The sequence below is a fragment of the Anolis carolinensis genome, chromosome 6 (assembly GCF_035594765.1).
Source record: "Anolis carolinensis isolate JA03-04 chromosome 6, rAnoCar3.1.pri, whole genome shotgun sequence".
Classification (NCBI taxonomy): Eukaryota; Metazoa; Chordata; class Lepidosauria; order Squamata; family Dactyloidae; genus Anolis; species Anolis carolinensis.
Genome location: NC_085846.1, coordinates 38,346,237 through 38,360,582, shown reverse-complemented (window position 1 = coordinate 38,360,582; position 14,346 = coordinate 38,346,237). Strand labels below are relative to the sequence as shown.

At 38.3% G+C, this 14,346-nt stretch overlaps 1 protein-coding gene across 4 annotated transcripts in view; it reads left to right on the top strand.

The window, feature by feature from the left end:
* gpatch8 (G-patch domain containing 8) overlaps positions 1 to 14,346 on the top strand; it is an 87,277-nt gene that overhangs the window by 36,534 nt on the left and 36,397 nt on the right. For all 4 annotated transcript variants that reach the window (XM_003222606.4, XM_062957090.1, XM_016994526.2 and 1 more), the window contains one exon: positions 1,743 to 1,815. In XM_003222606.4, coding sequence (XP_003222654.2) covers positions 1,743 to 1,815 — 73 coding nt within the window. The remainder of the gene's footprint in view (positions 1 to 1,742; positions 1,816 to 14,346) is intronic.

The following is a 14,346-nucleotide window of genomic DNA, read 5'->3' as shown; positions in this document are numbered from 1 at the left end:
CTCAACTCTGGAATGAATTAGAATATTGACTAGTCTGTTTCTTGGGTTACCAGGGCCATTTCTTCTTCTTTTCCCAAAACACATTTTTGCAGAGGTATCCAGAACCAGTGTTTTACCTATAAATAGAAGCTCTGATTTTTCTCTCTGAATATACAGGCATATCCAAATCTCTGTGAAGTTGCATCAAGGATAGTGTAGGGAAGGAGAGCACAAGGAGCATGGTGAGAGATATGACAGATATATACTATTCTCTCTTCATTCTCTGCTAGCCATTTTCTTTTAGAGTTTGGATAGCTTCTAGTTTTTAAATGTATCCAGTGAATTAAAAAACATGCACATACATGCAGATCGGGGGTGTGTGTATGTATATATATGGAAGAACAAAGTTCTTTCGAATCCTCTCTCTCCTCTAGAATTATGTGAAGTTTGAAACTCATTGTTTCCCTTTAAACTTATGATTCCTACCATATAGCTATTCTAGCTAGTTTGGAATTTAAAGTCTCTAAAGAATATTATTCCTGAAGGAGAAGAGTATCTATGAACATATGGGGAATGCAGTTTCAAAACTTTGCTTCAAAGTAATTTATCACTTGTTTAAGGTTAACAGCAAGACACCTAGACATGCTTGAACCCTGATACCTTCCATATTAAAAATGCAGCACTTAAAGAATATTATGAAACTTTTTTTAAAAAAAATAATAATATTCATGTAAAAAAGATGGCACTGAATTGCTGCATCACTTCCTCTCCGCTTACATTAATTTCAATCCATTTTGGTTTTCTTTTTGAAAGATGAGACATTATGCTTGTTGTGTTTTCTCCCTACATGCACTAATGGTTCCTTGCTGTTTTAACCTGTTGCTAGGCCTGTTCCATTCTAACATCTTAGTATTTCTGTTAGCTTACATGTGAAATGCATCACCCAGTCTGTGCTTGAGCTCATTTTATATATATATATATATATATATATGTAAATATATATTTATTCCTTTTTAATTGGTTTATACTTTCAATTTGTTTTGTGTTTTTACTAAACTCACTGTATTTTTTCAGTTTCATAATTGGCTGCATGCTATTATGTATGTGTGTGTGTGTGTGTGTATGTGCGCGCACACACATAAACACATATATAAAAATATTTTTATTTTTGTTTTTTAAAAAAACCAATCAAGTCTAGCCTGGATTTTGCTCTGATTGTGTTTTGGTTTCTAGTGGTGGGGGCAAGTCTGACACTTACCTGTTTAACTCAGTCTCTTCAAAGCCTGACACACAAACAAGTTGTTGTTTTTTTTTTTAAAAAAAAGACTAAATACATCATTAGTTTTTCTTTGCACAAATCAACTGGTGCCTCTCTAGGTGATGGATATGATTGTATAACTAGCTTGATTTTATGCTTTTTAAATGTCATTTTTTTGTTATTTTCTCCCACATTGCTTTTTTTCCTGTTATGCACAAAAGTTGCCCAGCACACCATCAGAAAGTGTGATGACCCTCCCTGAAACCCTGTTCCTGTGGAAAAATCTTGCCAGCAGGTGTTTTTTTTTGTTTTGATTTGATTATTTTTATGTAAATATCTTTTCCCTTTTACCGGGCCTATCTTGCCCATGAGTAGTTTTTATTTTATTTCTTTTGCATGCATATATGTAGAAAAATCTCTTGTTCATCATGTGTTTAAATGTCAGTGGAAGAGAAGAATATATTATTGGAATATTTTTGGTTTGTTTCTCTGTTCTATCTGTCAGGATAATATTGGACACCGTTTGCTACAGAAGCATGGTTGGAAGCTGGGCCAGGGCTTGGGGAAATCCCTCCAAGGTAAGTAAGATATTTTATAATTAAAAAGTTTATTATACTTTGAGTTACATTTCTAGATGAGATTACTCCCCTCCCTTTGCCCTCCTATTGCACCCATTCTTTTTACATTTATCATATTGCACCCAACCCTTCCTCATTTACAAAAATCCAGCATGGGTTTGTGGTGTAAAATGTGGGTATATGCTGGGTTTTATTTATGACAAGTTGAAAGTTGTGTATTAAAAACAAGAATAATAGAATGGGTGGACACAGTTTATACTGGGAAATTTGTGCATTATCTTGCTGAAAAAAGATGACTGGCAGTTGTACCACCATGATTTTGGTTTTCAGGAGAAACACAAAAAAAACTCTGAACTGTCCTGACAAGCCATAAAGTGTTTCTTTTATTTAGGACAGTTTTTTCAGTTTGGTTCCCCAGAACTTGATGGACTATATTTCTCACCATGCCTGGCCATTCAACCTCTCCTGTATTTGGAAAACTAGGTTCCTAATTCTGATATTAAAGCCGAACAAATAATTTGCAAACAGTAAAGCAGGAAAAAGGATGACTTAAATGCTCTTTCTGAAAGTCAAACCCAAGTACCTGTTCAAATCCAAGAGAATGTGTTGTGAAACAGATTATGCATTCAGTTCAGTATTGCAGATTGCTTTTATTACAAGTGCATAGTGATTATTTATAGCTCTTGAATTTGTTCCCTGCTAGGGTAGTGTGATGACTTATTTTTCAAAAATCCCAAAAGTCACTGTATAAGAACTTAATTCCAGAATATCCCTATGTGATGTATCTGGCCCTTTGAAAAATGGTACTTCCCGTGGAATATATGAACCATGTAACAGGTGGGTTTTTTTTAAAGTCTTCAATGTGGTTTCAGAAGTAAGGAAGCATCTCAATTCAAAGTGCTGGTTTTGACCTACAAAGCCCTAAACGGCTCCGGTCCAATTTACCTATCCGAACGTATCTCCTCCTATGAGCCCATAAGAATTTTAAGATCATCTGAGGAGGCCCTGCTCTCGATCCCACCTGCTTCACAGGCGTGGCTGGTGGGGACGAGAGACAGGGCCTTCTCGGTGGCGGCCCCTCTGCTGTGGAACTCCCTCCCCAGTGACATCCGGCAGGCTCCTTCCCTTCTAGGGTTCAGAAAAAAACTAAAGACATGGTTATGTGCTCAAGCGTTCAATGAATGAACTTTCGAGCTTGGCACGGTCGGTTTTTAAGACTCTGGATTAACAAGGTCTAGTGAATGAAAGGACATTACCTCAGTGCATGGTAATGTTTTATTATTGTATATTGGTTTTTATGATGTTTTAAATGTTTTTAGTTTTTAATGCCTTTTGTATTGTATTGTTGATGTGATGGCACTGTGTTGCCAGTTTGTAAGCTGCCCTGAGTCCCCCAGGGGAGAAGGGCGGGGTAGAAATACCAGAAATAAATAATAAATAAATCTCAGTGAACTTGACAAAGACAATGTGTTTTTCACATTGTTCCAGACTGAGCAATTACAAATTGTGGGAAGGGGCATTGAACAGTTTTTGACTTCATGTGCGAGATTGTACTCTGTCAGGAGTAGCTAAGATTTCAGATTATGTTGGTTTGATTTTATTTGTAAAACTAGAAGTTTGGTTTGTTTTAAGAAATTGTTCTGTGACTAGAAACTGCCACATTTTAGTCCCTTTGCTCCTTCCATGCTTATAGTAGCAGTTTTGTGTGTTGAAACGTTAGTCCTTTGCTGCTAAGAAGGATATGCATTTGGCACCTACTGTCTTAGAATCTTGCATACACAGGTCACCCAACAGTTTGAGAACTGCCAACTTAAAGTGTTGTCTTTAGCATTTTTCCTTTGCTCATTTGAACTTCAAAGTCACTCTTGTGAGCTTGCTGTATATACATTGCTGGGGATTGAAACTGCAGCTAGGTTTATCATGTAAAATATTCTTGGCTCCTGCTGTGATATATGCCTGTGAAAGGATTATATTAAAAGTTATGCTACAGTGAGGATCAGTTGAACAAAACACTCTTTCTCCTCACAATCAGCCTCTTGCAGTTTCTCAAAAGACTGAGCATACATAGAATATTATCTTAGTGGTATCATTGCAAGAAAGAGGATGGTAAGTTGTTTTCTCCATGGCTGCTTGAATGGGAGAATTGCCTTCGTGTCTTCTTTTTATTCAGTTGTCTTCTTTAACCAGCATGCCCCCAAAGCCTGGGCTGGTGGCACAGCATAACAATTAATTAACAACATCAAAGCAACTCAGGATTCTTAATGCAATTGCAGGACATTACTCTACAAAATTAGTCCCTTTCAGGGACACATAGAAACTTTCTGAGTGGCTTGACTCTACTAACGTTAGTTTGGAAGGAATGGATTAAAGATGCTTAAACTTACACATCTTACCTTTAAAACATTACGCTTCGTGCCTCCCTACTAACAAGGTGGGCAGTAGTAATATACAGTAAATAGAAAAAATCCTCTGACTGAGGTCACAATTCTGTTTTGTCCAACTAATGAAACCCCCTCTCCCCATTTTCACTGTGTTGCCTAGTGCAGATGGGCAAATTGAAATTGGTTTAATCTTTATAGTTAACAGTTAACATACCCCTTGCCATCGTTCTTAGCTAATGAGGTTGGCAAAGAGCTGCTACCATAGTTGTTCCAGGATATCTGTCAGTCAACCTCTATCTTCTAAAGGTAAAGGTTTCCCTTGACGTTAAGTCCAATCATGTCTGACTCTGGTGGTTGGTGCTCATCTCCATTTCTAAACCGAAGAGCCGGCATTGTCCGTAGACACCTCCAAGGTCATGTGGCCGGCATGACTGCATGGAGCGCTGTTACCTTCCCACCGGAGCGGTAACTATTGATCTACTCACATTGGCATGTTTTCGAACTGCTAGGTTGGCAGGAGCTGGAGCTAACAGCGGGCGCTCAAGCCGCTCCCAGGATTTGAACCTGGGACCTTTCGGTCTGCAAGTTCAGCAGCTCAGCACTTTAACGCACTTCGCCACCGGGGCTCCCTCTATCTTCTAACCTAGTGCTATATTTCCAGACACTTCTATGCGCACATTTTTGGGACATTGTCGTGTGCTAATACAGTAGTCTGCACCCAATACAGTAATCAGTTGATCCCAAGACAGACTAGCAAGATCAGCATTAGTAGCACAAAGTTGATAGTACCAAAACTATGCACTTAAAATGCTGAGATATTTCCTGGGTAACTATAAATTGAATCTCTCATAAGTGGTCTTCCTTATAATTAGTGATGGTCAAATGTTTTATCCTTGCAGACATGCATAATTATAGAGTATTTAGATTTTTGGCAGCTGTATTTATGTATATCATCTTTCATTTTAGGTATGTCACCTCTGTAAAGAAGATTTAGTGCCATTTCATAGTGTTACTTGTGTTTTTTTTCTTCCTAACTGTTGGAGCATATGTATTTGAAATGCTGATACCAGTAGGCTGGAAAGGCAGACTTAATGCTGTCTCCCAGTCCTAGTTAACACGATACTTCGTATCTTTGTGAGGGCTGCTCTTTTTAAAGATGCTCTTTCCAGATGCATGTTCCTTGGTTTTAAATGTAAAAAACCCTTTCTCAAGCAAAGAACAAATATGACAGATTTTCTTCTGTAGCATGTAAGTTAAGAAGTTCAGACTTCCATTGAGATCACTGAATTTTGAATGAAAATGTTGGCAAATCTTAGAATGATTCACAGGAGCTCTGCACAGTCATTTGATTACCTTTCAGTCAAATTACTCTTAAGACGACATACATGCAAGAGGTAAACAGCATCCAAGCCTCCCAAATTATCTCTCTATCTCTAATTTGTTGACTTTATGAATGAATCAATACTAAGTAAGTTTTACTCTCACACTACTTTCCCCCAAAATCCCAACGACATTCAGTCATGCTGGACAAATTGAGTGGTTTGTACGCTGTTTGTGTGTATGTTTTCTTCATGCATCGGAGCAGATAAACATACTGCAGAGGGCTGCCTTTGTCTTCCTGTTTTGTAATGTTCTACCCAAGAACAGTGATTCAACCTTTTCTGAAAGGCAGAATAGAGCAGTTTCAGTTTATTTATTTCGTGTCAAAAGCATTGGTACAGCAAATACATTTCAAATAACGGAAATAAAATAGAAAAGAAAAGAAATCACAGGCAACTAAATAGTTTTGGACCAAAAGCGGGCAACAGCAACCGCATTGTCTGTAGCTTTAAACAACTCCTCCTCCGTACATGAGGCAGGGCATTGTGGGCAAGCATACATATGCTGAGTTGTTTGTTCAGCTCCACAGTCACACAAGGTGGAGGATTCCTCCAGGTAGTGCCACCTTGCCAAGTTGTCTTTTGATCTGCCCACTCCACTTTTGAGTCTGTTCAGGGACTTCCAAGGACTTCCAAGTTGCCCATTCCTGGTTTGCCCCTGGAGGAAGACCCTCTTGGGGGGCCATCCAGTTAGATTGGAGCAGTTTCAGTAACTTAGCAACACTTTGTCCTTATTAGTGAAGATATAGCAAAATTGAAATCTAGAGAAAATATTTGCTTGAAGATTTTGTAAGTACCGTAGTTAATAGATAACTGATGCAGTGGCCATTCCCACCCCTAAAATAGAATGTCTTTGTTATTTGGAGGCTCTGCACTGAAATTATCTCAATAGTTGCTTTTTTTTGGTAGCTGAAGTCACATTTATAGATGACATATCTTAGTAGAATGCTCCATAGGTTCGCTTGCTCTTCTGCCAAGCAAAGCCATGAGTGATATTGTTCTCCTTCATGGTCTCTGTGTTTATTTGTCTACATCTGCGCAGAGCACTTTCACAAACTTCTAGAGGTATATACACCTAGTTGCTGCCCAAATGCCCAGTTCCTTTTCGTTCACTTTGCCCGTAGCACCAATAGGAACTTCTAGCAGGTTTTCTTTCTCAATCCTTGTCCTCTTATAGTTGTTCTTTATGGTTTTTGTGATACTGATTTGGCTTTTTGACTTTGTCTTTGCATGCTCTGTTATGCTATTTTCTTCAACTTCTCAACCAACGTCTATTTACTGCATCACAACCAAAGCCAGGAGTGATGCAGTTCGTCATTGCAAGGTTGTGGGTGCAGGGAAGGTTATACTAGTCACCATGCACTTTTCTACTTCTTAGATGTCTGTGACCTGTACAGTTAGCTTTCGCTTGGAAATACCACAGTCACTTCAAAGCTCTTCCCATATTTTAAAGGACAGGAGGGAATCAGGATATACAGTAGAGCCTCACTTATCCAACATTCTGGATTATCCAACGCATGTTTTCAATACATCGTGATATTTTGGTGCTAAATTCGTAAATACAGTAATTGCTACATAGCATTATTACGTTTTGAACTACTTTTTCTGTCAAACTTGTATAACATGATGTTTTGGTGCTTAATTTGTAAAATCATAACCTATTTTGATGTTTAATAGGCTTTTCCTTAATCCCTCATATTCGCTTATCCAACGTTCTGCTGGCCCGTTTATGTTGGATAAGTGAGAGTCTACTGTAATTGGTCAAGTAGGTGGAATATCTGTGTGAAAACAAGAAATTGTAAGATCTTAGAATCATAGAGTTGGAAGACACCTCACGGGCCATCCAATCTAACGCCCTGCCAAGAATCAGGAAGATGACATTCAAAGCACCCTCGACAGGTGGCCATCCAGCTTCTGCTAAAAAAGCCTCCAAAGAAGGAGCCTCAACCACACTCCGGGGCAGAGAGTTCCAGGTCCAAACAGCTCTCACAGTGAGGAAGTTCTTCCTAATGTTCAGGTGGAATCTCCTTTCCTGCAGTTTGAAGCCATTGTTCCGCGTCGCCCTCCTCTGCACATTTCCAGCTTGTAAACATCTCCCTTCAATTGAAGACACTAGTAGAAATCGGGATTGTCTGAAGTATAGAAAAAGAAGGCTGCTCTTGTGGATAGTGTTGATAAATCAGAATAATTTGTGCAGAAAAAATTGTGACTGGCATTTATAATCACATTTGGAAGTAGGTTCTGGACAGCTGAAAAGATACATTCTTCATAATGAAGCAGACATGTGTAGTAATTGTTTTAGTAGTACAAGAGGTACTAGAATAAAAGGAAAATCACATTAAATTGGAAAGATTTATAAGAGAGCACACATACAAAATGGATAGTGTAGCCAGCTAGATATATAAGGACTTTTGAAAAATCAGGACTTATTAGTAGTTTAATGCTAATAAGGCAGATAAATAACACCGTTCTTGTTAAATTGGGGATTATGTTATGGTTAGTATTATAAAGAGATCTAGCTAGCAGTGGAAAACCTCAGCTCTCAGCTGTCTCTGGTTAGCTTTATCAGACATCCCAGTTGCCTTCAAGATGTTTAATGTGTCTACTATCTAGGATCTTATCTTTGGGGTGAACACTAGCCAGCACTTTCAGACAAAAGCATAAATGTTTAGTGGTAGAAAGAAATTGTTTTAGGTGGAGATGTAGCCACAGAAGCTGCAGCATTCTATGTCTTTACCCCCCTATTCAGCACGTATAGCTAGCAGAGAGAATTCCTACAGAGTCCTTGTTTTATATGGCTGCTTGGTGGCTGACAGCTCTTTCAGTGTTTCCTTCAAAACTCCACCATGTCTTATGGGGTAGATGACTATGATGAGGGCTCCTATGAGCCTTATACTTACCCAGGAGACTATGACACGCACACTGCAGATCCCAAACAGGCTCTATCCCAGGCATGAGCAAACTTTGACCCTCCAGGTGTTTTGGACTTCAATTTCCACAATTCCTAACAGCCAGTAAGCTGTTAGGAATTGTGGGAGTTGAAGTCTAAAACACCTGGAGGGCCAAAGTTTACCCATGCCTGATTCAGCCTATGCATGAAAATATAAGCAGCATACCTATCAAGTTATTCCTGATGTGATTAAAAACATTCATCCAGTACTTCCACAAAACTGTGTCTGATCTGATTGACCAGAAAGTATATGAGCTGCAGGCCAGTCGTGTAGTGATGTCATTGACCAGGACATCTATGAAAACAGCTAGACCAAGTTGACTGATTGACAGACTGACTGAAAAAGAATGTATACTGAAGCATTAATATAAACATGCTGAAAGCACAAATTCTCCATGACTTCTTATCTTTGTTCTTTCACAGATGTGTGCAGATATCTATGGGGTCTACTTTGCCTTTCTATTAGAATCTCAAAGTGCATAAACTAGACATAGGTGCTTGTGGTCTGTGAAAGAGAGTTGCATCCCATGAATTACTCACCTGGTTAAGCTAAAGTTAGATCAGATAATAAACTAACTTGGTAAGAAAGCATTTCCCTTTTATTGCTGTAACACAGTTTAGAGTAATGCAACAACAACAGTTTATTTCTGCTGAAAGTCATCCATTAACCTGTAAATTTATCAATTATTCCTTTTTCCTGTCATTGCATTAAACCATCCCACTTTTCATTAGATCACTGAAGGCTTTGGTTAGGGACTCTGTGAAATCTAAGCCAGTGGGTCCAGATGTTTTGTCCTTCAACTCCCAGAAATCCTAACAGCTGGTAAATTGGCTGGGATTTCTGGGAGTTGTAGGCCAAAACACCTTGGGATCCATAGGTTGAGAACCACTGCTTTAAGCAAAGCCTTCAGTAATCCAGTGAGCAGTTAGTGTTTTTATGTTAAAGTAAATGCACTGGGGAGCAAATATCTTCCTGCTTGATTCCTATCTCTTTAAGACAGATTTCATTTTACAGATGGAAAGGGAACCATTTGTTAGAGAGAAATGTTACTTCAGTGAGTTTATATGCTGGCTTTTCTTCAGTTGTGTGGAGGAAAAAGTGGTGAAAGCTCATTTTTTTTACTGAACTTTATAACTAAAAATTGTGAAGTGTCAAGAGAACCTTGCACATTTTCTGCCTTCTGGAGTTACCATCTTCAGAGTTTTTGAGGAGCTATCAAGGAGATAGCACTGTTCACATATGTCAGTTAAAGTTAGAATAAAAGGCAGTGGTTTGCAGAAAGATAGATTAGGTTTAACACAGTGTCTAAAGAACAGGGTGGGAAATCCTCAATTTATATCTCACTTTGACCTTACTAGATAACCACCTGGAAATACAGTAGTTTGATATCATTATATTCAGGGCCTCTGTGAGGAGAAGATGGGGTGATGTTGACAGGGGACAGGGAAAAGGCAGAACTACTTAACGCCTTCTTTGCCTCGGTCTTCTCACACAAAAAAAGCCGTCTTCAGCAACATGGAATGGACGAAGGATTAGGGGAAATCCAACCCCAAATAGGGAAACAAGTTGTCCAGGAACACCTGGCCACTCTAAATGAATTCAAGTCCCCAGGGCCAGATCAACTGAATCCAAGAGTATTGAAGGAACTAGCTGAAATTATTTCAGAACCACTAGCAATCATCTTTGAGAGCTCTTTGAGAACGGGAGAAGTCCCAGCAGATTGGAGGAGGGCGAATGTGGTCCCTATCTTCAAGAAGGGAAAAAATAATGACCCAAACAATTACTGTCCGGTCAGCCTCACGTCGATACTAGGCAAGATTCTGGAAAGGATAGTTAAGGAAGTGGTCTGCGAACACTTAGAAACAAATGTGGTAATTGCTAATAGTCAACACTGATTTACCAAAAACAAGTCATGCCAGACTAATCTGATCTCTTTTTTACAAGTTGGGTCAATACAGGGAATGCCGTGGATGTAGCGTACCTGGATTTCAGTAAGGCCTTCAACAAAGTCCCTCATGACCTTCTGGCAAACAGACTAGTAAAATGTGGGCTAGACAAAACTACAGTTAGATGGATCTGTAATTGGCTAAGTGAACAAACTCAAAGGATGGTCACCAATGCGTCGGCTTCATCTTGGAAAGAAGTGACAAGTGGAGTGCCTCAGCGTTCTGTCCTGGGCTCGGTTCTGTTCAACATCTTTATCAACGACTTAGACGAAGGGTTAGAAGGCATGATCATCAAGTTTGCAGATGACACAAAACTGGGAGGGATAGGCAACACTCCAGAAGACAGTAGCTTTGAATGCAATTTCCTGCTTCTTGGCAGGGAGTTGGACTAGATGGCCCATGAGGTCTCTTCCAACTCTATGATTCTATTTTTCATTCTGTAAAATATAATGACATGGATCATATATAATTTTCTGTTAATGTTCTTTTAAAACTCTGAAGAACTTTCAGTTCTTCTTAAGAGCAGGGCTTCTTAAACTTAAAAGCGGGGCTTTTAAAACTTTTTCCACTTGCGACCCCTTTCTGCCTGAGAATATTTTTTGTGATCCCAAGTACATAGGCAGATGAAATACTGTAATTCTAAAAATCAAACATTTATTGATAATAAATCAGCATTTGCAAGGCTTTGCTAAACAGGCTGTTTTTGCTTTTTGTGAAGTGCAGTTGAAGCATTGCACAATCTGCTGTAAACACTGCATTTTGTCACTAATAGATTTGTGTAAATTTGTGTTCAGAAATCTTTACTGTTAGCAAATTTTTCTCAACCCCAACATTGAGCTAAGGGGACCTCATTTAAGACTCAGTGCTCTACAACACTGTTTTTTAAACTCTGCTCCTCCAGATGTTTTGGATTTCAGCTCCCACAATTCCTAGTAGCTGGTAAATTGGCTGGAATTTCTAGGAGCTGAAGTCCAAAACACCTGGAGGAGCAGAGTTTGAGAAGCACTGCTCTAGAGGATACTAGAGATAGTAATTGTTAGCTTTGAGCAGATCTTGTAATACATTAAAATAACCTTCATAATTAGATTTCTGGAAGTTGGGGGAAGAAAGCATCCTTGTGATTTAAATCATTGAAACATTTGTCTTGCTCATATAACGGAACCAATTCTAAAAACACTCATGTCTACACATCTTTCTGTAGGAAAAATAATACTGCACTGTCACCAGCTGGGCTGTTTCTTCTGAATTGTTCTGCTCTTGGCATGTATAGTGGGGGGTCTCCTATTTGGCATTTCCTATGTTTTTTGTAATTCTGTTATTCAGTATTCATTCAAGTGTGTGAATTCATCCTTTATAATTTGGTATTTGTTCTTTTGAGATATTTCATCTTGTAGGTAGAAATGAGCCACCCTGCGGTCCATATCTGCCAGCCCAAATGTGTTGTCTCTTCATATCTAAAGGGCAGGCCACAGTAGTGGCCTATTTTACTCCTGCACCCTACTCACCAAAAGCATCTCATTTTGCAGTTGTGTGGTTTAGTTAACTCTTTCCTCAAAATTTAACTCCTCAGAATTTGACTGAAATTTTGGGAAGTGGAAAAAAGATTTATAAAAAAAATATCCCTTGAATAGGGAACCTGAAATGTTGAACATCAATTTCCATTTCTTTTATACTTTAAATCTAACGAGCACTTATTTAACCCCAGTTTTTCACGAGTTGCTTTAACAATCAGTAATCTTACAGATGGTCAAAAACTAGTTTGTTCAAGATCAGTCAATTACTGCATTTGCACACCAATCTTAATGATGGTTTAGCCTTATAAACATGTGTGAATCTCTGACTTGTATGCTTTTCTGTCTTCCTTGGAGTGGTCTTGGATGGCTTCAGAAAGTTTTTCACTTTTTTGTTGTCTTTTTACTAGCTGCAGCTTAGTGTAACATCTGATGGACAGTGGTTAGCCTTAAGTTATGGTTTGATGAAGCCAGTTTAGTGATAGCTAAGGTTTGGATGTATGCCAAACTGCAGCTAATACAAATAGAGGTGACAGCTCCCAGTCTTCTGGGAGCTGTTACAAGAAGAGGTTGAGGGAAACACTGAGCTTGAGATTTGCAGAGCAATACTTAGCATGTGTTGCTAAACTCCATAGTCTAACATTATAAGCAAATGCAGTCAAAGTATGACATCTCAAAGGTTAAGCCTGTCACACCTAATTTTAACAAAATCTGCTGCTTGCCAAAGTATAGTAATTCTTATTTTCAGTTGTTGGCTCGGATTTGTCTGTAATTATATGTCTTTTCTATACTAGCTAGTTTTTTATCTTTCTTCTTCTTATGTTTATTTATATCTAACCTTTTCTCTTCGTACTGAGACTCAAAGTGGCTCACAACTAAAAGAATTGCAATACAACTTAAAATATACACATGTACAAGTATTAAAACAGTATTAAACATCATTAAAAGCATATACAATTACAGCAACCCTGGACAATCTTAAAAACCTTCTCCTTTAAAAAGCCTGCCAGAATAAAAAGATTGGGGCAGATGCACTTGGGAGGCAATCTATAATACTTTGTAGCTGCATTTGAGACTGGTATTCATGCACAGCTCTTTATTCCAGACTGAGACTCTTCTCCCTGGACACCACTTGGCTGATTAGGTTTGCCCTTGTGACAACCAAAAGGATCAGTGCCTTTGGTTCATCAGAGCTTTCAGTTGGTACTTGGATTCATCCAGATCTTTGCATGGCATCATTGGTATCATACAGACCTGGTATAAAGGCTCAGTAACCATCCCCACAGGCAATGCCATTGGTTTAGCAGTGCCCTGTTGCATATCTAATAGACTCATCTGGTACCTTTTTCAGTGGTCTTTCAGCTCCTCAAAAAATTCTGTATTCTCACAGGCTTTTAAACTTCTTTTTGTGCTGTGTTTCATTGTGGCTCCTTACCTTCTAGATTTGTTTGTATTATTTGTTGCTTGGTGGGTTTTTTTGTTTGTTTGCTTGTTTCACTCATTTTTAAATGTCTGTGAATCCAAATTGTTTTTAATATTTTCTGTATGCCATTGAGAGAGTGCCACTTGTTTTCTGATAAATGAAGAAAATAAATATGGCAGCATTCTTTTTTTCTGACATGTGACTTACTCAAAATATTTCTTTTTCTTTCAATCACATTCTGCAGAGGAAATATGAAAACAGGAATTGACGCCTGCTAGAATTTACCCTTAGACATATAGTCTGCTTTCCTTCTCTGTCTCCAAGTGTCTTAGAATATCTTTCTGTTACACATCTTAAAGACAGGTGCTGTTTGAAGAATGTGGGTTGGACTTCTCTTTATTGAAGGTTATGCTTTAGTGTGTGTCCCCATAGCTTTTATTACTATATATTTTTTAAAACCCACATACTATTATTCAAATGCACACACACAAAAGAAAAGTAAAAATGGGGGTAGAGGAAGTGGAGCTCTTGTTAGTAAATTAGAGTTATATAAATATCTCCTATATCACAAATGAAGGGGATATTGGGGGGACAAAATACTATGTTTGTTGTAGTTATCACATTCATATCCTCCACAGAAGTACTATTATACATTTCATCTAACATTTTTAAAGTTCCAACTGTCCTCTATAGGAAAGCAAGATTTGCTCTCACATCTTCTCATATCCGGTACTATTTCAATATGCTTTTCTAGTTCTTTGAATGTATTATTCTAATTTTTATTATTGCCATAAAAATCTATGGGTTTTTTTTTTGGACAGTACTAAGTCTTTTTGCACCCTTGTGATTTCCCACATGCCCTGAATGAAGAATTTTCAATGGCGTTTTCTGTAAGAGACATCCTTTGTCGTATTTGTGTGAGTGGGCATCATTGTGAATC